The 27,038-nt window shown below is 35.0% G+C and overlaps 2 protein-coding genes and 1 pseudogene across 2 annotated transcripts; 2 read left to right on the top strand and 1 right to left on the bottom strand.

The window, feature by feature from the left end:
• Positions 1-698: 698 nt before the first annotated feature.
• On the top strand, positions 699-1,643 carry LOC127679827 (olfactory receptor 493). The gene has a single exon (XM_052175436.1). The coding sequence runs from the start codon at positions 699-701 to the stop codon at positions 1,641-1,643; it is 945 nt and encodes a 314-aa protein (XP_052031396.1).
• Positions 1,644-12,403: 10,760 nt separating this feature from the next.
• On the top strand, positions 12,404-13,347 carry LOC127679837 (olfactory receptor 492-like; annotated as a pseudogene).
• A 9,665-nt stretch (positions 13,348-23,012) lies between these two features.
• Positions 23,013-23,954, bottom strand: LOC127679847 (olfactory receptor 491). Its single transcript, XM_052175448.1, has one exon. It carries the CDS (start codon positions 23,943-23,945, stop codon positions 23,013-23,015), a length of 933 nt encoding a protein of 310 aa, XP_052031408.1. The 5' UTR covers positions 23,946-23,954.
• Positions 23,955-27,038: the final 3,084 nt, after the last annotated feature.

Below are 27,038 nucleotides of genomic sequence, written 5' to 3' on the forward strand. Positions count from 1 at the left end.
TTATTTTAGAGAACAGTGATATTTTTAGAATCATTTAAAATATTTAATGAGATTACAGCAGGAAATGTCGTATGTAATTTTAGTGCATATTTTTTCTGTTTCCCAGCTCTGACAAGATTTGTATTCTTTAAAATTTGGATCAAAATAAAGTAAAATTACTTACTGTTTTCAAAGCACATAGTTTATCAATTATTAAATTAAATCAATAAGAAACCTGATATTCTGTGAAAATAACAGATAACCATAAAATATTTTAAACTCATATATTATTTGGATATATATCTAAATATTCATATTGTTATTTGGAATGGATTCAGCAAAAGTCAGCAATTATCGAATACTTCATTATATAATTTTACAATTGTAAATTTTTGTACACATAACTGCTTATTTTTTATAAGTACCACACTTTTACTTTTGAATTTATAGGTACACTTTATTATATACATAAATGTAAATTAAATGGTATTATTTGAAAGAAATATCCAGCATTTTATTTTGAAGTTTTAAAAAGAATCCATACATATAAATATGCAAACACTGAGAGTCTAATGTAATAAATCAATTGCATATTTTGAATGACATATTTTTGTGATAGCTTCTATCTATATGTAAGTGGAAAGGCAGCCTCATATTCATAAATTCCATTCCTGTATGTCTCATTCATAGCCTTCGTCTGGCAGAAACTACATTGCTCCATGGCTTTCCAAGAGGATGGGAACCACAGTGCAGTGACAGAATTCATTTTATTGGGCTTAACAGATGACCCGGTCCTTAGAGTCGTCCTCTTTACCATCATCCTTTGCATCTACCTGGTGTCTGTGTCTGGAAACCTCAGCACAATCCTTCTCATCAGAGTCTCTTCTCAGCTCCATCAACCCATGTACTTTTTTCTTAGTCACTTAGCTTCTGTTGACATAGGTTACTCATCTTCTGTCACACCCAATATGCTTTTCAACTTCCTGGTAGAGAAAAGTACCATCTCCTATCTTGGGTGTGCCATCCAGCTCAGCTTAGCTGCATTTTTTGGTACAATTGAATGCTTCATTCTGGCTACCATGGCTTATGATCGGTTTATGGCAATCTGCAACCCACTGCTTTATTCAACAAAAATGTCCACACAGGTCTGTATTCAATTGATTGTAGGATCTTATATAGGGGGTTTTGTTAATGCCTCCTCCTTCACCTTATTCTTCTTGTCTTTTCTCTTCTGTGGACCAAATAAAATCAATCACTTTTACTGTGATTTTGCTCCTTTGGTGGAGCTCTCTTGCTCTGATGTCAATGTCTCTGAAATTGTAACATCATTTTTTTCTGGCTCAGTTATTATGATGACAGTGTCTGTCATAGCCATTTCTTACACCTACATCCTCATCACAGTCCTGAAGATGCACTCTGCCGAGTGTCGCCACAAGGCTTTCTCCACCTGCACTTCTCACCTCACTGCAGTCACTCTGTTCTATGGAACAATCACATTCATTTATGTGATGCCAAAGTCCAGATACTCCACAGACCAGAACAAGGTGGTGTCTGTGTTCTATATGGTGGTGATCCCTATGTTGAACCCACTTATCTACAGCCTCAGGAGTAATGAGATTAAGGATGCTCTAAAGAAATATCTTGGTAAAAAAATGTCTTCTTAAGATGTCTGACAATCCATTATTTTGCCACACTTTGTATAGCAGTGATATATAAAATGAATAATATTAAAAGGCAACTGGGAATTTTGGTTGAAGTACATGTTTTCACACATATTTTTAAAAAGTGGAAGTTTGGTAGCAATATACAGAGTGAATATTTGTACATTGCAAAGTAAGTCATATGCATAGTAAGTTATATTTAATAAATATCAAGTATAACCAAACTTTTTCTACACAAAAATGTATGATAAAAACATTTTTAATTGTAATCATATTTTAAAATGGTTTTATGGTATGTAGAAACTATTGACTGTATGTTTTTAAAGCCTCAGCCTATTTTCTATAGCAACTACCCTTAAGTATATAATCCTATAGCAACTATAAGCAAAAACGAGTACACTAAGTGATAAAATTACAACAGATAAGACAGTAAAATTAGTGGAGATTTTTGTGGTAGAATCATCTATTTGATTGGGTCTTTCACACTCATAAGTACTAGATCCAGTCCTATGACTAGATTATCTTCTAGTCCTCTTGTGCCAACACTGGCTGCTTGTGGGAAGGGTGTCCCATATGAGGGCAATGAAATGATACAGTACAATGTGTTGCCCTAGGAAACATTCTGTTTTTACCTGTGATAGTGGAATTTAAATATGATAGTGGTATAGTCTATATGCTTCTACCTAAAAGCCATATTCAATTTCTCCTCTGTCCTTACTAGTCTCTCTATGACAGTGAATATCATTTTATTTCTATTTTTCTCCTAACTTATTTCCTTATACTTGGAACCCTAACTGTTGAATCAGTTCCTTTATTTAGGAGCATAAAAATATTTTCTATGTCCCCATTTTGTGTTTCTACTTTTTTTCAGAAAGTTTATAGAATTGAGAGCAATATTGATCTACTTTTCATTGCCAGTGTCTCTATTTTATGTTGAATTCCTTCATGATAAATCATTCCAATAAAATGGCTAATTTAATATGTCTACTTGACACAATGCAGTGTTCAGATGTTTAATACAATAGCAATGCAAGTAAGCTTTGAATAATATGGAGTGGTAATTAGCAGCTACTATTCATTGAATATGGCACAATATCTCTCAGTGTGAACATTTTGGGGGGATCAGCTAAAAGCTTTGAGAAGTAGAGCCTCTTCTGCCTCTAGCATGCCGTTGGACTCCAAACTGTAGCATCAACTCCTGATAGTATATTCACATTGTTCATCTACCCAATGGATTTTAAATTGACCAGTTATGCAATTTCATGAACATATTCCAGTTGGGTGGTGGTGGCACACGCCTGTAATCCCAGTACTCTGGGAGACAGAGGCAGGTGGATTTCTGAGTTTGAGGCCAGCCTGGTCTACAGAGTGAGTTCCAGGACAGCCAGGGCTACAGAGAAACCCTGTCTTGAAAAAAAAACAAATCCAAAAAAGAAAAATGAACATATTCCATATGGGATATATATGTGGAACATATATAGAATATGTACATATGCACATATGCATGCATTTATGTATCAACAACAGAATACAAGAGCTGGAAGAAAGAATCTCAGATGCCGAAGATACCATAGAAACCATTGACTCAACTGTCAAAGAAAATGCAAAATGCAAAAAGCTTGTATCCCAGAACATCCAGGAAATCCAGGACACAATGAGGAGACCAAACCTAAAGATTATAGGTATAGATGAGAGTGAAGATTTACAACTGAAAGGGCCAGCAAATATCTTCAACAAAATTATAGAAGAAAACTTTCCCAACTTAAAGAGAGAGATGCCCATGTATAGGGTCCTGTTTCCTTATCCAGTTTGTTAGTCTATGTCTTTTTATTGGATAACTGAGTCCATTGATGTTAAGAGATATTAAGGAATAGCGAATTGATCATCCTTGTCTCCTTGTACTAAGCTCAACTCCAAATGACACACTTCACAATAGCCACAGGTATCCTACACCAGATACATGCTCCACTATGTTTATAGCAGCCCTATTTATAATAGCCAGAAGCTGGAAAGAACCCAGGTATCCCTCAACAGATGAATGGATGCAAAAAATGTGGTATATATATACAATGGAGTACTATTCAGCCATTAGAAACAATGAATTCATGAAATTCTTAGGCAAATGGATGAAGCTGGAGAACATCATACTAAGTGAGGTAACCCAGTCTCAAAAGATCAATCATGGTATGCACTCACTAATAAGTGGATATTAGCCTGGAAAACTGGAATATCCAAAACATAATCCACACATCAAATGAGGTACAAGGAGATCGGAGGAGTGGCCCCTGGTTCTGGAAAGACTCTGTAGTAATATAAGGCAAAACCAGCACAGGGAAGTGGGAAGGGTAGGTGGGATAACAGGGGGCGGGAAGGGGGCTTATGTGACTTTCAGGGAGTGGGGGGCCAGAAAAGGGGAAATCATTTGAAATGTAAATAAAAAATTATCGAATAAAAAAATTTAAATAAAAAGTCACTAAACCATGGATTCCAGTATCTAATCTACAGCCATTCTAATTCTCAGTGTGTTTGTTGTTACAAACTCATATCTTGTTTTTGCACTGGTACAGGGATATATGTTTCTCATTAATATATTAGATATTAGTGGTAATCTTCTTAAAGATATTAATAATTAATTTGACATTTGTTTCTATGGCTAACACATCCATTAAATATATTAAAATTAAGAGTATTATGAGATGTCATATTTTTAGTAAAGCAAAGGTGAGAAGAAATATATTTCTTCTAGGGGGTTCATTAATTGTTAGTACCAAAGCCAGATTGGGCTCACAGGCCATTGCTTCTTGGCCTTTTGGCTAAGATCAAGTGTGGGATCACAGGCCTCTGTTTTTAAGCCAGTTATGGTAATTCTGTCTAACATCTTGCATCTATGCTATACAATGATCATTTTAGTTTTGATATTGCTATATGCATATATTTTCTTTAAAATGTTAAGGTTCACTAATAAATTTCATATTTGTATCATGTATCACCTAAGGAAGACAATGAATTTTAGAGATAAAAAAAATCATACTTTTTACAACATGACTTACTATTGCTCATGAAACACACATATGCTATTATTAGAGGTAGTAAGATTTAATACATATTTATGTATATGACATAGATTTAAATGGTGGAATAATTAGGAAGAGAAAGGGTGTTAATGTGTAGAAGATTAAAGATGTGGTGAGGGTAATGGAGGGGAATATGGTCAAAGTGGATAAAATACTTGAATAAAACTGTCATGAAACTGATGACTTCGTGCAGTGAACATAAACTCATTATTTTTTAACAAAATGAAAAATATAATGTTGTAGATAATGGAGCACATGGTTTGAAGACATGTGTGGGATGTGTATGTGTATGCATATGTCTGTGCCTGTCTGTCACTCTAACTGTAAGTGCTTGTGTGTATGGTTTCTGACAATGAATTTGTGAAAAAAAACATTTAATTCTGTTTCACATTTTTTATTCATCATTCAAATGTAAACTAGCATCATGAGGCACAAATCATGTCTTACAAAATTTTTTAAAAGAGCACTAATGATTACTGTCCATGCATCAATTGATACTTATCAGTTTAACATTTAAGGGAGGTTGTACATGAAAACATTCTCCCTGAAATTTATATACAGTATCTTTATTTCTGTCATTTGCATTATACAGCAGCTGTGAACACAGTAGGTGACAATACTCTATTCCAGTGTAATAGCTGACTGGATTATGCCCCCTGCCCAGAGGCAGTATTCCTGTCACAGATGAGACCAAGAAACAACACGATTATAACAGTTGATTCTTTTGGTGTTATCAGAGGCTGCTACATTTCATTTGTCATGTTTCTAGCAATTTACTCAGACACTTTAATAGGCAATGTGAGCATAATCATGCTAATCAGAAGCAACCCTCATCTCCACAACTTCATGGGCTACTTCCTCAGCCATTTGGCATTTGTAAACATTGGGTACTCCTTATCAGTCACACCCATCATGCTGAAGGTCTTTCTCACATTTATCTTTGTGTCTGGCTGTATATATCAACTGTGTTCTGTAGTGACATTTGGTTCATCTAGGAGCTTCATGCTGGCTTCTATGGCCAATAATGGCTTAGTCATCTATACACCTCTGATCTACTCATATGTGGATAACCTCCATAGTCTGCATCTTCCTAGTGACAACTTCTTCCCTAAGTAGATGGGCAAATGCTTAGACATTTACTTGCTGTTTATCAAATCTGTGTTTAAGTAGACTGAATAAAGAGAATCACCTTTTCTGTAAATAACCTTTAAGTGTTTAAAGTTGATGCATATTTATTGTGCTAATAATAAATAGTAATTTTGTATACATTTAAGTCTATCACAGTCACAAACAAATTATATCAATAGGAAATAGGTTTGAATTTAATGGAGTCGACCATACAAAGTTTTATCAGAAAGGATTAGTAGAATGGTTTTCTGTACTATACAACAGTTGAAAAGCATAGTCTTAGTAAATTTTTACAACTAATATATAAGTAGGATTGCTCAAAAAAAAAAGATTTCATGGTATGATTAAGGCTTTTTCAACGTATGGTCACTGGATGGTTTTAGAGAAACACTTCCATCAATATCACTAACTTCAGCCTCAGAGAATATTCCACAAGGGACATACAAAATGTGAACTCTAGAAGGAGTGTTGGAATGTTGTGTAGTTATTTCTTCCCAATGGAACTATACCATTTAGGGGGAACAAAAGTTCTTAAGACCTGGGAAATAATACAATAATTCAAAGCTGGTGGTGTATACAAAATGATAAGGCTCAGGAAGTTCAAAAACCAAGATCCATAAGACCCTTTCCCAAAGTTTTACAGGCAGTATTATTTCCATGAGGGAGAAGACTGGCTAGGCAAACTATGTGCAAGATATATAAGAAATAACAAGAGTTGAGCTTTCATGAGTCATTCTGTATGCTGGGGTGGAAGTTCAGTATTGGAGCTTTCATTCAGCCAAGCTCCTGTAATCAACTTCACACCAGTACTCATGTAAGTCAAGTCAAAAAACTCATTGAGTAATGCAGGGATGAAATAGTTTCTTTGGTCACTTGTCAGTGCCATATTTTGGATGAATAGATATATTGTCATTATTACCTAAAAGTCATACAACAATATGTCTGTGACCAAGATGATTTTGTTATATTCTCCAATAATTACAGCATCCCCACAAGATATCAATGAAGCTTCCTTGGACAAAAAATAACTGCTTAAAATTCAGAGAGTAGCTGGCCATACAGTGTTAATTCCCAATTAATATATCTTCAATTTAACTGCTACACCTAATTCTCAATGAACATCACATAAGAGGGGACAACAGAATATAAGAGCCAGAAGACAAGGATGCTTGGTGTCTTCTAGACATAATAAGAAAATGACACCTGTGAAATCTCAACAGTTTGACATAAGAAACTAGAACTGAACAATGTCAGTAACAGTTGACATGACAGCACAGGCCCTAGACCTAGTTGAAAAACTTTAGGCAATTAATGGGCTACTAAAGCAGGAGAATCAGTCTTGTCCAGGGACAAGCTCATAAGAAGTATGTAGTCTCCTACATCCTTCCTTAATTACATATACTTATTAGCAGAACTAAATGAACTCAGCAGTGTGTGTATGTGTGTGTGTGTGTGTGTGTGTGTGTGTGTGTGTGTGTAAAACAATAATTTAGAAGTTAGAAATTTGAGAGGGAATTGGGAGGTAAAATGAGGAAGTGGTGGAAGTGTGGGGTAGAAATAATACGAGTAGTTTATTCATATATGAAACTGTCAAGATTTAATTTAAAATAATGGTTATAAGTGGGACTGCTTGAGATTCTCCTTTGTACTTTGTACTACTATTGATATTATCATTGTTCAGGTCTTATCTAAACTGATATTTTTGAGTTGGTATTATGAGTACATATTCTCTAAATTTCCAGAAGACATATATGTACAGATGACTTAATCCTTTGTTTCTTATAATATTTCTATTCCCTCTTTCAAGATGTTCATCTAGCCTTCAGAGCATGTGTGTTATAGATATTTGAGCTAGGTGCTCTACAATAATTTGATCTCTGTATTTTAATCAGTTGTGGTTTTCTGTGATAGTCTTATGTTACAAAGATAATGTTCTTTGATATGGAATGATAGCTTCACCTATTTGTTGGTACAAGGATACACTTTAAAATGCTGTTAGGAATTACGTTATGTTGATCTAGTAAAGTGGCAGTAGGAGGTTCATAACCTCATATAGTAGGAGATTATAACCTTCACTTACCCAGGATACCCAGATAGATTGCTAATATCAGGTACGACTTCCCAGGTGTTGAACAATGTGTTGCTAGAGGCAGAATAAATCACTTCCAAAAATGAGCTCTCTAATTAATTATCAAATGCAAAATGGTCAACATTGAAGTCATATACACAGAAGAAACCTTAAGCAAACTGCAGAGGTTATGTTTATATATTTACTAACTAAAATATACCTAATAAGAAAAATTGAAGAAAAAGATCATCATCTTGAGAAGGAGTAGAAGGGAGTGGAGGGAGGAGGGAAGAAATGAAAGAAAGGGAAGTGGCATAATTATATTTTAATTAAAATCAAAATATACTGGGAAATGTGACCTAAAATATGAAATTAATGATAAATAAGGCAGTAGGTGCAGCTTCACATCAGTCTCAAAGGCAACTGTTAGGAGAGTTGGAGCAGAAGACTTGCTTCTATACTTTACATGACATCGAATCAAAGGGACTGCTTAATGAGAATCAACATGTCTGACCTTGACTTTAATATCATGATGGTTGAGTGCATACCATGATTTATCTTTTAAGACTGGGTTACCTCACTTAGTATGATGTTCTCCAGATCCATCCATTTGTCTAAGAATTTCATGAATCCATTGTTTCTAATGGCTGAATAGTACTCCATTGTGTAAATATACCACATTTTTTTTTATCCATTCCTCCGTTGAAGGACACCTAGGTTCTTTCCAGCTTCTGGCTACTACAAATAGGGCTGCTATAGCCTAGAAACTTTGAATACCCAAGACGTAATCCACAAATTAAATGATGTCCAAAAAGAATGAAGGAGTGGCCCCTGGTTCTGGAAAGACTCAGTGCAAGAGTACAGGGGAATTCCAGAACAGGGAAGCAGGAAGGGGTAGATGGAGGAACAGGGGGAGGGAAGAGGGCTTATGGTACTTGTGGGGAGTGGGGACCCAGAAAAGGGGAAATCATTTGAAATGTAAATAAAAATATATCAATTAAAAAAATAATGCCCCGATGGAAAAAAAAATCATGATGATGCAGTCAGTCTTGGTGCTGGGATGGCATGGTATCTGGGGCTTCTGAATAAAATATCAATTCAATCTCAGGAATGTTTCTTTATACCATTTGCCATATTCTGTATTTAATATGTGCATATATGGTCTAGTGACTTCACTGACATCTAAATTTCCTACAAGTTTCACTTTTATTAAGCTATCTTCAGTGTTTATCTAGTTCCTATAACTATAACAAATATTCAACACATATTTTAGAGCAAAAAGAATGAAGGAACAATTCCCCCATATATGACTGAGAAACCTCATTGGAGTCAGTCATATAAAACATACATCCTACTATCCAATCTGACCTGAATTATGAATTTATACTAACCCTGACATGACCCAAGAATACATTCATAAAGTAGTATAAATTCAGCCTCTCTTAACTTTCATTTGCAAAAGGTGACCGTGTGTGTGTGTGTGTGTGTGTGTGTGTGCATGCCTGCATTCATGTATGTGTCTGTGTTTGTGTATGTGTTATGTGTGAATGTATGATGTATGTCTGAGTTCATGTGAGTTCAGGTGACTGTATGTCATAGTGTACATATGAAGATCAGAAGATAATGTCACTGTTGGTCCTGACTTTCTAATATTTTTGAAACAGTAACTTTCTAGTCTTTCACCAATCTAAACTCCAGGCTTGTGGACCAGGAATTTTTTGGTGAGGACTATGCCTCTGCCTCTTCTCTGACAACAGGGTCAGGAAAAACGTCAGTCAAAATTGACTGATGTTCTTTGTTCAAGCACTTTTGTCAGGTGATATCAAGGGTACAATATAGAACTTAATGGAGGTATGGAAAAGGTGATCTAACTGTGGAGGATCACTGTGCCTTTTATCCACCTTCATAGCATGAAATCTGAGACCGGCTGTCACATGTTTGAGGTATAAATTGTGAATTAGTAATTCTTAAAAAAATGTCCATACCTCTTTCGATATACTATTTTCTAGGTAGAAATTTTTATACACTTTCCTATAAAAGTTGTGAATGTCTCAAATAATTATTCAACTTTGGAATCTCATGGTTCTCTATATTCATCAAAATACCTAATAGTTGTTAATAGATGTGTGTTATATCAACAACTAATATAATAAAAAACTGGTACACCTTAATTAAAGAAATAAAAAATAAACAAGAAGTTCATTCTACCTAAGATAATTTGTTATAATGTACATCCAAAACTTAGCAAGTAAAAGTAGACCAATACTCACCTAAAGAGGAAAACAAGACATTACTTAAGATTAAGAAATTCATTGAAAATTAGTTCTGGTTGTGTAAAATGAATACTTTAGTACTCACTGGGAATAAGATAATGATCCCTGGTGCTTTAAATTCACACTGGAATCCAGTGCCTATGTGGGGACTTATTTTCAGAAACAAATGATGACAATGGAGACAGCTTTGCAGCTATAAAATTATAATAACTTTAAGCTTATTACTTCACAATGAATGCTTGATTGAAGAGGTAAGTTTTGAGATTTACACATTTTAACATTAAGTTTTGAGATTTGTGAATTATGGTAGAGAAACAAGTCACATGGATTCAAGCAATTCTGTAAAAGAACAAAACAACCAGTCTTATAGAATCACATATTTCATAGGCAAATTATCCAAAATGATCAAGCATAAAAGTAAGTTTTCAAACACTTTTGTTTACTCATTCCTTAGTAGGATCAGAAAACAACATGACCTTCAAGTGTGTACACACATAGCATTCATCCAAAAAGCTAAAATGTGCACTAACTGAAATATTTTGGTGGCTTACATATAGGGAATATCATGTGCAAAGTCATACTTTGTGTACAGACTGAATACTCTAACATAACAGGTATCACTGTGGAAAAATGGAGATGTAAATATAGAATTTGGTAGATGAGAGAGATCTGCCCTTTGTTAGGTGAACCTTCTAAACCTATTGAACCTATGTTTTATTCTAGATATATATTGAGCAGTGTGTTCTGTTGAAAATTATGTGAATTTAATACATCAAATTACAATATACAAAATACTGGGACATTGGGAAAGAAATGTTTCTTGATGAAAAGTGCATCATAATGCGTTAAATATTCATATTATATATAATAATAAATTTATTATTTCAAATTTCTTTAAAGAGTGATGATCTACTTAGAATCATTTAAATATTTAATGAGATTACAATAGAAAGTTGCATTTGTTATTTAGTGTGATCTCTCTTCAGCTTCTCAGTTCTAACAAAAAAATTTATCTTTTTTTAAAAATTAATTCAAGACATGACCTTACTTAGAGAAATGATAGACTTGTGATCAGTTTCACCAACATAGAGCCTCTCAATGTGTTAATGTGGGAAAGCTGAAATGTTACTATGTTATATCTCCCTAATTTCTATGTATTCTCAAGTGCATTGACACCTTTCATTTGGAGTGTGGTTACTATTAAGAACAGACTAAGCCTATCTTTTGTATATAAAATTCTCTTTTTAAAGACGATATTTTAATTTGTGTTTATGTTTATCTTCTACATGTACACATATGGAAATACATGCAATGCATGACTAGTGCATTTGAAGATCAAAATAGTGTATTGGTTCCCCATAACTGGAATAGCAAACTTCTATGAGAAACTGTATGAGTGCTGAAAATATAAAACCCAGGTTCTCTACAAGTCAAAATGGATTCTTAATCACTGAACCATTTCTTCAGCCCCATAATTCTGTCACTTTTTATGTATGCTACTTAACTTAAAACTGACTTTTCTTTCAAAATAAAAACAGTAACATATATTAATGGATTATGGAAATGGAAAATAGAAACATACAAATTTTTAAATCCTGTACTGGTAATGTAGAAAGCATTCAATAAAACTTAACAAAGAGTTAAGTATTCCTTAAAGAATTCTATGCTTTTGCATTTTAATTCTTTGTCACACTTATAATAAATCTATGTTATTAAGACTTGTATATTTATCTGTTCATTTATATGAAGAAAATGATGCAGGAAACATACCATGTGTACATGCCAAAGAACAACATTCAGAAGTTGTTTCTCACCTCCCATCATATTAGTACCAGCAATCGAACTCAGGCTGTCAAGAGTCAGAATTTATAGGGAGAACCTTTATGTGAAAAGCTGTCTCACCAGGCAAAGTCTGATGATTTTAAATCTACAGCTTTAATGATAATTAAGTATGTTTTATTGCAAATGAATGTAAACAATGGGTAAATATTATTTATTACATATTTCTAAGGCTTCTGCTTAAACAATTTTAAAGGTCTTATTTCACACAAACAGTGAAAACACTTTGGAAAATAACCATTTTGATAAAATTTTTGAATAATATATATTAGCTTCTAATGTTCTTTGTGAATGTATTAAATGAAATCAAGTGAACTGTTTATAAATACTTTCTTGTACTGTATCCATTACAGCCTTGATCTGGCAACAGTTACACTGCCCATGGCTTTCCTGGAGGATTGGAACCACACTAAAGTGACAGAGTTCATTTTATTGGGTTTAACTGATGACCCAGTCCTTAGAGTCATTCTCTTCACCATCATTCTGTCCATCTACCTGGTGACTCTGTCTGGGAACTTCAGCACCATCCTTCTCATCAGAGTCTCTTCCCAGCTCCATCACCCCATGTACTTTTTCCTTAGCCACTTGGCATCAGTTGACATGGGATATTCATCTTCTGTCACACCCAATATGCTTTTCAACTTCCTGGCAGAGAAAAACACCATATCCTACACTGGATGTTCAATACAATTTGGATCAGCTGCTTTCTTTGGGACAGTTGAATGTTTCCTTCTGGCCACCATGACTTATGATTGTTTTGTAGCCATATGCAACCCACTGCTTTATTCCATCAAAATGTCCACACAAACCTGTATCCAGTTGGTTTTAGGATCTTATATAGGAGGGTTTCTTAATGCTTCCTTTCCATGGTTTCTTTTTTTTCTTTTCTCTTTTGTGGATCAAATAGAATCAATCACTTTTACTGTGATTTTGCTCCTTTGGTGGAACTATCCTGTTCTGATATTAGTGTCTCTGTAGTTGTTACTTCAATTTTTTCTGCCTCAGTTATTATCATCACAGTGTTTGTCATAGCCATTTCCTACACCTATATCCTCATCACCATCTTGAAGATGAGCTCCACTGAAGGCCACCACAAGGCCTTCTCCACCTGCACCTCCCACCTCACTGCAGTCACTCTGTTCTATGGAACTGTTACATTTATTTATGTGATGCCAAAGTCTAGTTACTCCACTGACCGGAATAAGGTAGTGTCTGTGTTCTACATGGTGGTTATCCCCATGTTGAACCCCCTCATCTACAGCCTCAGGAATAATGAGATTAAGGGTGCTCTAAAGAGACAGCTTAGTAAGAAAACATTTTCTTAATCTATTATGTTGTAACACACACACATACATACACACATATAGATAGATGATAGATAGATAGATCGACTGATAGATAGATAGATAGATAGATAGATAGATAGATAGATAGATAGATAGATAGATAGATAATCAATGGCAGTCACCCAAGACTCATGTGACCCCATCTTATTTTTGGTTATTATCTGCCTTATTAATCTTTATACCCCTCATTTTTCCTATAGTATATATAGATATTTTGTTATTTCTTTTTTTGAATTTTATGTCTTTGAGATTCTTATACATTGTATTTTGATAATGTCCCATCCTATCCCCAACACCTCTCAATATAGCTTCCTCTCCTACACTACCAATTCCATTTTCTTTTATTTTGACAAATAATATTTGTGCTGCCTGCATAAACTTAGTTGTATAGGAATCCTCTGAACCATGATTTGCCTTCCATAGGCTAATTTCTCTTCATCTGGCAGATACTACTTTCCAATAACTCTTCAACTGGGCATAGAATTTGTAGACATTTTCTCTACACATTATAACATTTTATCTGCTTTGAATTTATAAATTCTAACAGAGCTACCATGAGTTCCTATCAATAGCATTCTGCTGTCTCCTCAAAACTATGTATTTTGCAGTCAACTACTACCTCTGCCCCTTGCAATCTTCCCTTTCATAATGATTCTTGAGTTTGGAGAGAATAGAACGTGAATTAGCTGTTCCATTTAGAGCTGAATATTCTACAGTTTTCAATTCTCTGAGCATTGACAAGTTATATGTTAATCACCATCTACTGCAAAAAGAAGCTGTGCTAATTCTAGTTGGGAAATGTACTAATCTATAAGTATAATGATAAGCCATTATAAGTGATTTAATACTATGTCCAGTTAGCTGGATAATGGTTATGGAATCTTCCCTAGGACCTATCACTTCTCCAGAACATGTTTAAGCCCTAATATAGTGTTAGGTGTTGGTTTCATCTTACTGATCTTGTCCTAGTTCCATTCAGAAAGTAGTTGATTACTCCCATGACATCTGTGCTACTATAACAGCAGGAGGGATGTCTTGTCACATTGGTTAGCTTGTAGAAGTCCTATGACAAATTTCCTATAATACAATATGATATATAAAATCATGGTCATTATAGGCTACTCCTACTTTAACATATTAATTCATTCATCTACTTCAAAATAGAATTCAGATACTCTCTGTCTTCCCAGTTTTTTCTTGAATTACCCTTACTTGCTTTTTTCTTAAGATTATCAGGATCAGTGTTCTTGCTATTATCCATCTGGCAGTGTTTTGTCCATTCTCCATATATACACAACTTTCTTCATTTTCTGCTCAAATATCATTTTCATTGATAGCTTACTCAAGCTAAAATTATTGACCTCCACTACCTTGCTACAATTACCTTTGCCACCTCATATCAGTTCTATTTTTCTTCTCCACCACATTTCTAAGTTTGAAACTTTTCATTCTTTGTTAGTCTACTTCTAGTCTACTATGTATTGCAGTATCAATTTCATCAGAATTATTTTATTCAGTAACATCTTTAGTATCTACTTGGTTCGATAATATTCAACATCTAGATACAATGTTTCAATGGTTAGCCTGTATCTACCAATGAATCAATTGCAATCCCTGCCAAAATATTTGAAAAAATTTGAGTTCATGAAAGCAGATGACAGTTTTTTATACCTTTTCCATTTCTTCTTCCTAAACTATCTTCAAACATGTCAAGAAAGAACTAGAATTTTTCAGATATATAAATTATTGTTTCATATTAGTTAATTATTTTAATTTTTATTTCCCAATTACCAAAGCTGAGATAATATTAATTTATTATCTCCCAATTATCAAAGCTCAGATAATACTAATGTAAAATTCAAAAAATAGTTAAACATTCCATTGAACTTCAGACATACAGATCCAATGTTAATTGAGAAGCTAGTCTTTACGTTCAGGAATTTGGTGGTTGTATTACTAAAGTTCTAAAGTCTCATGTAGTCAGAAGTATCTTAAAAATTTACCCAATATTCTGAGGTGTTTGTCAAGTGATAAAGACTAGTAACAAGCTCTAAGAAGGGATAAGTATACAGCTCCCAACACAAGAGTTGTTAATATGGAGAAGACTCTCCAAAGGAAAAGTCAATGTCACCTTGCCTGATAATCCGGCCTTGACCCTATGACCTACGTTGTCAAAGGAATAAAACCAAGTCACGTAAGTGCTCTCTCTCTCTCTCTCTCTCTCTCTCTCTCTCTCTCTCTCTCTCCCTCTCCCTCTCCCCCCCTCTCTCTCTCCCTCTCCCTCCCTCTCTCTCTCTCTCTCTCTCTCTCTCTCTCTCTCTCTCACTCACGCACACACACACACATACTGAAAAAGAAAAGAAACTAATGAAGTAGATTAAACAGACCAAAATACACAAGGGGATAGAATTAGGAGTAGAATGTGAGACTAGATAATTTGTAGATACAGCTCAGTGAATAAGTGCACATTCTATGCTTGTGGAAGACCTGAGTTCAGTTCCCAGAACCTACATTGTGGCTTACAACTATCTACAACTCCAAGTCATGGGGATTCAAAACACTCTTCTGTCTTCTTTATGCAGCAGGCATTCACATAAAAAGTAAAAATAATCCTTAAAAAAGAAAGGATCAGGGCACTTGGAGGGGCTCCCTGCCACCATCTTTGCTCCCAGATGGACAGCACAGGCAGCCCCAGGTACACAGAGATATCCCAAGTTTAACATCACTTGGGACACAGACCTCCAGGCTTCTGCCTGCACCCAAGACCTGGGCAGCTCTGCGTGTCATCTGCATGCCAACACTCTCGTGTATAATTTGCCCTGCAGAGAAATCGACACTCTGAGGGGATCCCAGCTGCTATCTTTGCTCCTAGATGGACAGGACAGGCAACACCAGGTACGCAGAGATATCCGGAGTTTAACATTGCTTGGGACACAGTCCTCTGGGCTTCTGCATGCATCCAAATCCTGGTAATCTTTGCATGTGGTCTGTGTGCCAGCCCTGTCATGGGTTATTTTCCCTGCAGAGTAATCATCACTTGGAGGTGCTCCCTGCCACCATCTTCACTTCCAGATGGACAGCACAGGCAGCTCCTTCTTTCATCAAACCCAAAAGAAGATAACCACTCAAACATAAAAATAACATCAAAAATAACAGGGAGTAATAATCACTGTTCCTTAATATCTGTTAACATCAATGGACTCAATTCCCCAATAAAAAGACATAGACTAACAAACTGGATATATAAAGACAACCCTACATTTTTCTGTATACAGGAAACACACCCCTGTCAAAGACAAACACTACCTCAGAGTAGAAGGGTGGAAAACAATTTTACATGCAAATGGCCTCAGGAAACAAGCCAGAGTAGCCATTCTAATATCATATAAAATTGACTTTCAACTTAAAGTCATCAAAAGGGACACAGAAGAACATTTATTACTGGTCAAAGGAAAAATTGACCAAGAAGAACTCTCAACTCTGAACATCTATGCTCCAAATGCAAGGGCACTCTCATTCATAAAAGAAACTTTACTAAAGCTCAAAGCACACATTGCACCTAACACAATAATTGTGGGTGATGTTAACACTCTGCTCTCCTCAATGGACCAATCAGGAAAATAGAAACTAAACAGGGATGTAGGGAAACTAATAGAAGCTTTGTACCAATTGGATATATATATATATATATATATATATATATATATATATATATATATATATATATATATATAACATTTGACCCCAAAGCAAAAGAATATACATTTTTCTCAGCACCCCATGGTACCTTCTCCAAAATCAACCATATAATTGGTCACAAGATAGACCTCAACAGAAATAAGAATGAACTAATCCAATGCCTCCTATCAGTTCTCTCTGGAGTAAGAGTGGTCTTCATTAGAAACAAAAACAACAGAAAGCCCACATATACAAGGAAGCTGATAAATACTCTACTCAATACCTTGATCAAGGAAGAAATAAAGAAATCAAACACTTTCTAGAATATAATGAAAATGAAGGCACAGCATAGCCAAATTTATGGGACACAATGAAAGCAGTGGTAAGAGGAAAACTCCTAGCCTTGAGTGCCTCCAAAAAGAAACTTTGGAGAGTATAAACTAGCAGCTTAATGGCACACTTTAAAGCCCTAGAACAAAAAGAAACTAATTCACCCAAGAGGACTAGAAGACAGGATATCATCAAACACAGGGCTGAAATCAATTAAGTAGAAACAAAGAGAACCATACAAAGAACAAAACAGGGAGCTGTTTTTTTGAGAAAATCAACAAGATAGAGAAACCCTTAGCCAGACTGATCTAAGGGCACAGATACAGTATCCAAATTAACAAAATTAGAAATGAAAAGGGACATACAACACAGAAACTGAGGAAATTAAAAAAAAATCAGCTCCTATTACAAAAACCAATACTCAACACAACTGGAGAATCAGGATGAAATGGACAATTTCCTAGAGAGATACCAAATACCAAAATTAAATCAGGACCAAATAGATAATCTAAACAGTCCCATAACCCCTAATGAAATAGAAGGGGTCATAGACTTACAACCAAAAAAAGCAAAGGACCAGATTGTTTCAGTGCACAATACTATCAGACCTTCAAAGAAGACCTAACATCAATTCTCTTTAAACTATTTCACAAAATAGAAACAGAAGGAACACTACCCAACTCGTTCTATGAAGCTGCAATTACACTGATACCAAAACCACACAAAGATCCAACAAAGGAAGAGAACTTCAGACCAATTTCCCTAATGAATATCGATGCAAAAATACTCAATAAAATTCTTACCAATGAAATCCAAGAACACATCAAAATGATCATTCACCATGAACAAGCAGGCTTCATCCCAGGGATGCTGGGATGGTTCCATATATAGAAATCCATCAATGCAATCCACTACATAAACAAACTCAAAGAAAAAAAAAACATGGTCAGTTCATGATGCTGAAAAAGCATTTGACAAAATTCAGCATCCTTTCATGCTAAAAGTCTTGGAAAGAATGGGAATTCAAGGCCCATATGTAAACATAGTAAAAACAATATGCAGCAAACTGGAAGACAACATCAAACTAAATAGAGAGAAACTTAAAACAATCCCACTAAAATCAGGAACTGGACAAGGTTGCCCCTTCTCTCCATATCTTTTCAATATAGTACTTGAAGTTCTAGCTAGAGCAATTAGACAACATAAGGAGGTCAAAGAGATACAAATTAGAAAAGAAGAAATCAAACTATCACTATTCGCAGATGATATGATAGTCTACTTAAGTGACCCCCCCCCCAAAAAACCTCCTCCAGAGAACTCCTAGAGCTAATAAACAACTTCAGGAAAGTGGCTGGTTATAAAATTGCAAGCAAATCAGTAATCTTCTCATACTCAAAGGATAGGCAGGCTGAGAAAGAAATTAGAGAAATGACACCCTTCACAATAGCCACAAACAATATAAAGTATCTTGGTGTGATTCTAGCCAAACAAGTGAAAAATTCTATATGACAAGAATGTCAGGTCTCTGAAGAAGGAAATTGAAGAAGACCTCAGAAAATGGAAAAATCTTCCATGCTCTTGGATTGGCCGGATTAATATAGTAAAAATGGCCATCTTGCCAAAAGCAATATACAGATTCAATCCAATCCCCATCAATATTCCAACTCAATTCTTTATAGAGTTAGAAAGAGCAATTCTCAAATTCATCTGAAATAACAAAAAACCTAGGATAGCTAAAAGTATACTCAACAGTAAAAGAACTTCTGTGGAAATCAGTATCTCGGACCTCAAGCAGTACTACAGAGCAATAGTCATAAAAACTGCATGGTATTTGGTACAGTGACAGGCAGGTAGATCAATGGAATAGAATTGAAGACCCAGAAATGAGCCCACACACCTATGGCCACTTGATCTTTGACAAAGGAGCTAAAACCATCCAGTGAAAAAAAGATAGCCTTTGCAACAAATGGTGCTGGTTCAACTGGAGGTCAGCATGCAGAAGATTGTAAATCTATCCATTATGTCCTTGTACTAAGCTCAACTTCAAATGGATCATGGACCTCCACATAAAACCAGACACAGTGAAATTAATAGAAAAGTAACTAGGGAAGACCATTGAGGACATGGGCACAGGGGGAAAGTTCCTGTACTAAACACCAATAGCTTATGCTCTAAGATGAAGAATTGACAAATGGGAATATCCACTTATCAGTGACTCATAAAATTCCAAATTTCCGTAAGGCAAAGGACACTGTGAATTGGACAAAATGGCAAGCAACAAATTGAGAAAAGATTTTCGCCAATCCTACATCCGACAGAGGGCTAATATCCAATATATATAAAGAACTCAAGCAGTTAGACTCCAGAGAACCAAATAACCCTATTAAAAATTGGGTACAGAGCTAAACAAAGAATTTTCACCTGATGAATTTCGAATGGCTGAGAGGTACCTGAAGAAATGTTCAACATCATTAATCATTAGGGAAATGAAAGTCAAAACAACCCTTAGATTTCACCTCACACCAGTCAAAATGGCTAAGATTAAAAACTCAGGAGACAGCAGGTGTTGGCGAGGATGTGGAGAAAGAGTAACACTCCTCCACTGTTGGTGGGATTGCAAGGTAGTACAACCACTCTGGAAATCAGTGTGATGGTTCCTCAGACAACTGGGCATGACACTTTCAGAGGACCCCCAGAGGATTCCTCAGCATGCAATAAGGACACATGCTCCACTATTTATAGCAGCCTTATTTATAATAGCCAAAAGCTGGAAAAACTCAGATGTCCCTCAATGGAGGAATGGATACAGAAAATGTGGTATATTTACACAATGGAATACTACTCAGCAATTAAAAATGATGAATTCATGAAATTCTTAGGCAAATATTTTGAACTGGAAAATATCATCCTAAGTGAGGTACCCAATCACAAAAGAATACACATGGAATGCAGTCACTGATGGGTGTATATTAGCCCAGAAGTTCTGAATACTCAAGACACAATTAACATATCAAATGATTCCCAAGAAGAAGGAAGGAGAGGGCCCTGATGCTGGAAAGGCTTGATGCAACATTGTAGGGCATTACCAGGACAGAGAAATGGGAGGGAGTGATAGGGAAATGGGCAGAGGGAAGATGGCTTATGGGACTTTGGGGAGGGGGAACTGGGAAAGAGGAAATCATATGCAATGTAAACAAGGAGTATAGAAAAAATAATAGGTGTGCCAAGAATCATCCAGGAAAAAAAAAGGAAAGGATAAGGCATTGAACATAACTGGTTTATGGGAATTTAAGGAATCACTCTTCTCTCTACCCTTGTCTTGAATCTCACAATGTCTGTTCCTATGAAAACAATGGACATGGTATTAGTAACAAATTTACTCACACATAATTAGCATCTGCTTTCCTAGTTATTATGGTAATCTCAACAGTAGAATAGTGTATATCATAACACCCATTCACCATATCTATACCTTGGAAGTTGTGGTGCTCCTTCTCTTTGATTGATCACATCTGACAGTCAAAATTTTTGGTCTCCTAATATTTTTCTATATCTAATTTTCTATTTTATAACTTCTCTACATAATTTTCATGGTCTGATTTACATGATCTCTGACATCTGGTAGCACAGACTTTGCTTCCTAGTCAATCTCCTGGAATTAAAGGTGCTAATAATTTCTAAATAAAACTAACCATTTTATTACCTTGTATGAAGCCTTTTTAGTACTTCCAAAAGGACAAAAATATCTTCACATGGAAATTATAGCTTCTGAAAGCCTATATTCAGTGGATAGCATCTGTTACCACTTCCCGTCTTCAAACAACTTCTCATCTTGTGTCTTTTTCATTACTGAGTAGATATTCACAGAATGGCTCTATGTTTGACAATCACAGGTATGATTATAACACATTGAGAAAATAACCACTCCTTTTATATATTATCACTCTATATTTAATGCTTCATAAATGTATTTCTCCACATACCCTGCTTTTTCTAATCTGATATTTCTAATGGTGTTGCCTATATATCCATTTTCCTAATCTTGCTTTTATCTATGCCTATTGTAGTATTTGATTTGTGTGCACTATTTTATGAAAGTGATCTTTTTTAAACCTAGTGGAGAAAAATTTACCCCCATGTAAAAATGTTTACTATTTTCATGTGCATTTAAATGCATGTTATATTTAAGTACCAAAATACCTCTAGGAAAGGAAACACGGGGGTTTATAATATAGTGAAATACTTTGAAGTCATATAAAGACCTGGTCATTGTATTATTAACACAATACTTGTTGCTTAATAAATGCTCCGTAAACAGCCATGCTGAACTGAACCATCACAAACAGCACTGTAAGAATCTTGTTTCTTGGTGATATGCAAAATACTTGCCTGGAGAAAGACAGAGACGCAGCCTATCTTTCCCAGTTCACATAATTCTATGTGACTATTGTTCTCCTCTCCATGGACGAGAAGTGGAATTTTATGCCATTATCCAAAGCAGAAATTCAAATATTTGTACTCTGCCTATTGTGGAAGATGTGGAATTTGCACTCCAATATGTGTATATTCTTTCCCTATATTTTTCTTACATTTTTCAATTTAACATTTGGTGTGTGTGTGTGTGTGTGTGTGTGTGTGTGTGTGTGTGTGTGTGTGTGTGAATTCAGGTCATCAATCTTCATGATCATTTTAACCAATGAGCCATCTTGAAGGCCTAATTTTATTTTAAGTTCTTCTATATTTTAAATAAGACATTATACCAGGAGATTAAAAACATGACATGCATATTCAGCACCTATTACTCCTCTGTATTTAATATACCTTGCTTCTTTTCAGCCTTGCTTAGCATCTTTCACTAAAAATATTGCGTATTTCACTCAATAGTGAAATATGAATAATTTCCATTTGGGTAGATCATAAGTTTAATTACCTACAAATAAAAATAATGGGAATAAATCAAGTTTCCCAAGATTTAAACTTTTCCCAGTGTTTGTATGACATAAATGATCTTCACACATAGTCTCTCCAAAATATTGACACAGTTTAACATTGGGCAAATCCCTAACAGTAAAAGTACTCAAAAGACTTGAATCCCCACTAATCTGGAGAAACTCTTGGGTCTCCATAAAACCATTCTCTTTCTGATATTTTTCATCTGTGAATTGGAGGAAGTTTTAATGCCAGGTCAATAAATATGTTGTGGGAATTAATTGTAGACGTGGAGTTTGTTAAAGCAGTTTCTCTGTGGTAAATTAATCTTATAAATTCTTTTGAACATGAGTGTGATAATGTAACTATATCATTGGGCAAGATATTTGTAAAATAAAACTAATGATATTACTTCATCAAGTTGCTGTGTTTGCATATAGAGTGAATTTAGAATAGATCTGGTACACAGCAAGTGAGAATTATTGTTTGGTACATGATTTTTAAAGAGAATATTTTCTTGATATCTGCAGAAATTCCAAATTTATTATAAATTCAATTTTAAAGACTTCAAGAGAGTATCCAAATAAGCACAAGATTGGAAGTAATATTTAGAACAGAGAAATACAATGTTTACTTAAGCATCATGTGAAAAACACTGAAAGTGACAGATAAATTAAATATTCATAAAATTTTTCAAAGAACAGATTCTATGAATATATTCTGACAGTTGCCTTCCTCAAGGCCTCCTTTACATCTCTGTTCCTTAAACTATAGATAAGGGGGTTCAACATGGGGATTACCACTGTATAGAACAGAGATACCACCCTGTTCTGCTTAGTTGAGTAGCTGGACTTGGGCATTACATAAATGAAGGTAATAGTCCCATAGTAGAGAGTGACTGCAGTGAGATGGGAGGTGCAGGTGGAGAAGGCCTTGTGGCGGCCCTCAGTTGAATGCATTTTCAGAATGGTGATAAGTATGTAGATGTAGGAGACAGCTATGACAAACACTGTTAGTACAATAATGGAACCAGCAGAGATGGAGGGAATTATTCCAATAATGGAGACATCTGAGCACGAAAGTTTCAACAAAGGGGAGAAATCACAGAAGAAGTGATCTACCTGATTTGCTTCACAAAAGGACAGACTTAACAAACAACCAGTAAATGTCCAGGCATTCACACAGCCACCCACATAGGAGGCTCCAACCAAGAGGTGGCAGATTTGGGAAGACATATGTGTAGAGTAGAGTAAGGGTGAGCAGATAGCTACATATCTGTCATAGGCCATAGCAGCCAACAAGAAGCATTCAGCTGTCCCAAAAGTCACAACAGAACAGAGTTGTGCTTCACAAGCATGCACAGGGAGGGCTGTTCCATGTACAAAGAATCCTATCAACATTACAGGTGTAACTGATGTGGAATAGCCAATGTCCACAAAAGCCAAATGGCTAAGAAACATGTACATGGGAGTTTGGAGCTGGGAAAAGCTTCTTACTAAATTTATTATGCTGAAATTTCCTACTAAGGTAACAATGTATATTACAAGAAAAAATATGAAGAAGATGACACAGAGTGTAGGATCATCTGTTAACCCCAAAAGGATGAACTCTGTCACTGTAGTGTGGTTTCCAGGCTCCATCTCTTGTATGAATTGTCTCTGCAGAGAAAAATGATGGAATCATTTTTTTTTGATTTTCTCATTCTATATAATCCTTGATGTATATAGTTATTCCACAACTCAATCAGGTGTTCCTTATACCAAAATGTACTTACCAGGGTTCTTCAGTATTGTGTTCAATACAGTATTCAATTCATTCATTAACTCCATGCATAACATGAGAATGATTAAACCTCACTCTCTGACATACCATGACATACCATACATCTCTTGAAAGTAGTTCTCCAACCTTCCATTACAGGCAGATCTGTTTCCTAAGGTTCAGATCCAGTTTCAGAGTGGTGTTGGGATTATAATTTTGCTTAGGGTTACATTGAAATCCAAAACATACCCTGCAGCCAGTCTTCTCATAAATCTGTCTCTCAACTACTACACCTCTAATTTATAGTTACAGAATAGCACCCCATCCACCCAGTCTGCTGTTTCTGCTTTTTGGGAGACTTTCTGACTTATATCAAAGTTATGAATTTGATACATTTCTCTCCAAGGTCTGTTCCTTGGAAATATTTAAATGACATTAGCATATTTTAAGAAAACAATTTGATAGTAACATTTTAACTTTAAACTTTCATATAAAAATTGTGTTACATCATAATTTATTGTAAACAGGTTTTGAGCATGGTATAATGGAAACACTAAATTGACCTTAATCTCATGATATAATTTAATTTAAATACTGGATGTTAATTTAAAAGAATGTTAATTACTTCCTTTTCAATAATTACCTTTTGAATATTTCTTTCAGATATTCACCTTTACTTTTAAAGCTAGTAACATTATTATATAAAACAAGCCTTAGGAGAAAACAAATTAAGACTGATCAAATTAAACAATAATGTTATTTTCACTTACTCTTCTTAAGGCAATAATTCAAAAGAAGTATGTCCATGTTCAAAGATCATTTTAACCTGGTGACATGGAATAATGAAAATGCAAAAACAATTTGTTTCCTTTTTCTCACTAATTATTTTGTGTGTACTTTGATGCATTTTATTCAAGGGGTTTGTGCCTTCTCTGTTTAGTCACTTCATGCAACAAATACAAATTTCTTGTGCTTTGAAACAGTCCTAAAATAGCAGAAATAATTTTAATAGCGGTTATCATTAGTTATAAAATAAAAAAATGTTATAGCAGGCATACTGAAAGTTCAGTGAAAATTAAGAAATGTCATAATATTTTTATGAACATTTACAGAATGAAAAATTATTCTAAAGGATTCTTTTAATTGTGTTCCCAGTTGCTAAGAACAATTTGTTTCTTTTTCAGTGGACCTAGATTACATTCCAAGCAACCACATGGCTCAAAACCATACATAATTCCAGTTCTGAAGCTCCAAATCATCGTCTGACCTCAAGTGGTGTCCAAACACACATCTAGAAAAACATGCACACACGTAAATTAATATAAATTTTTAAGTGTTTAAATTATTTTATGAATTTTTTCAGTGTCAGAATTTTTATTTATCACATCTTATACCAATTACTCCAATTCCGTAATAATGCCTTTGAAAAGAATCTATTGATCACAAATCATATGAACTTGTGTTTTTATTTAGCTAAAGAAACGTCTACCCTATGGGAAGGGTCAGGCTGTCTTGCCAGTCTAGACCTTTGAGAAGGTTGTATAGGATTAGGGTGGGTGGAGAAGTTGGGAGCAGTGTTAAATCCTTAATTTTCAGAACACCTCACAATCTATTGAATTGTTTGAATTTGAGGGCAAAAATAATAGTGTTTCTATTTAGAATAATGCACTCAAGTTAATATTATTAGTAAAATGCTTCCCATCTCCCTGAGTCAGCTTCACAGCAGAAATAATGCATCAAACATGTTAAACTGAGAACTCCATCCTTAGTTACATTTTGAAATGCATCTTAATGTTATATATGCTTTCTCATAATTTTATTCCCTTTAAAAATTGAGACGTCTGCTCTCTGTTTTGAGAATAGGGGAGGAATTGATGGGGGACGGGGGCTGAAGCTAGACTGGGAGGACCAGACGGAGGAGAAACTGCAGTATGAATGTAATGTATGAGAGAGGAAAATATAAAACAGAATTTTGTTTCTATGATGATGAGTTTCTACCCAAGACTTAGTTTCCACACTCATAAATATAACTTCCTTCTAGCAGCAATGTGGCAGTTCTTAAGGTTTTAAAAGCATTTACCAGAAATAGTAAACATGGTTATTAAGTGGCATGATAATATATTAATTTCTTGAAAGTTTTCAAATGATTTCTTTATAGAAAACAATGGGCAGTGGTGGTGCATGCCTTTAATCCCAGCACTTGGATGGCAGATGCAGGTGCATTTCTGAGTTCGAGGCTAGCCTGGTCTGCAGAGTGGGTTCCAGCATAGCCAGGGCTACACAGAGAAACCCTGTCTTAGAAAAAAAGAGTATTTAAAAAAAGAAAGAAATCAATGATATTATTCCTCTAATACTTTGAGATCTTTAGCTAGAGAATTGTATAAGGCAATGAATCAACAGCTGCAGACCATGTTTTCCCTCTTCATTGATAACCTTTCCTTAGATATGTTTAAGTTACTGTAATAGCAAGTATCTTATTGCCCTTCATACTAGCTCCCATTTTAAAAATCTATTTTAAATCCTTTCACTTTTAAACCATAATTTTAATGATACATTGTTTTCTATACAAAGCCTTTAATTGTTTGATGAGAGCTATTATGCCTCTTTTGCCTTACTATTTCTAAACTTAAGCATCTACAATCCTTGTTGTCCTTTATATTGTGATACACTTTCCAGATTTTGAAATTCTCTTAGTCAAATATTGCACACAAATACTGCTCTTAAGGAATGAGGATATTCCTATTCTACCTTCTGCCTCAGCAGAGTTTAGTAGGGGAAATTGTTGTCCATTTGTGATTGTCCAAGTGTCTACCTATGCTGTCTTCATACTCTGGATTGGAATCAGACAAGGCAGATATGCCACATTATTTTGATTCGCCTCTTATACTTTGTATTTATCCAGTGGGATTGCTAGTCACACAATGTAATTTTGTTGTCTAATGAAAAGATGTTTTATAACATCAAAAATTACT

Source organism: Apodemus sylvaticus, chromosome 1 (genome assembly GCF_947179515.1).
Source record: "Apodemus sylvaticus chromosome 1, mApoSyl1.1, whole genome shotgun sequence".
Classification (NCBI taxonomy): Eukaryota; Metazoa; Chordata; class Mammalia; order Rodentia; family Muridae; genus Apodemus; species Apodemus sylvaticus.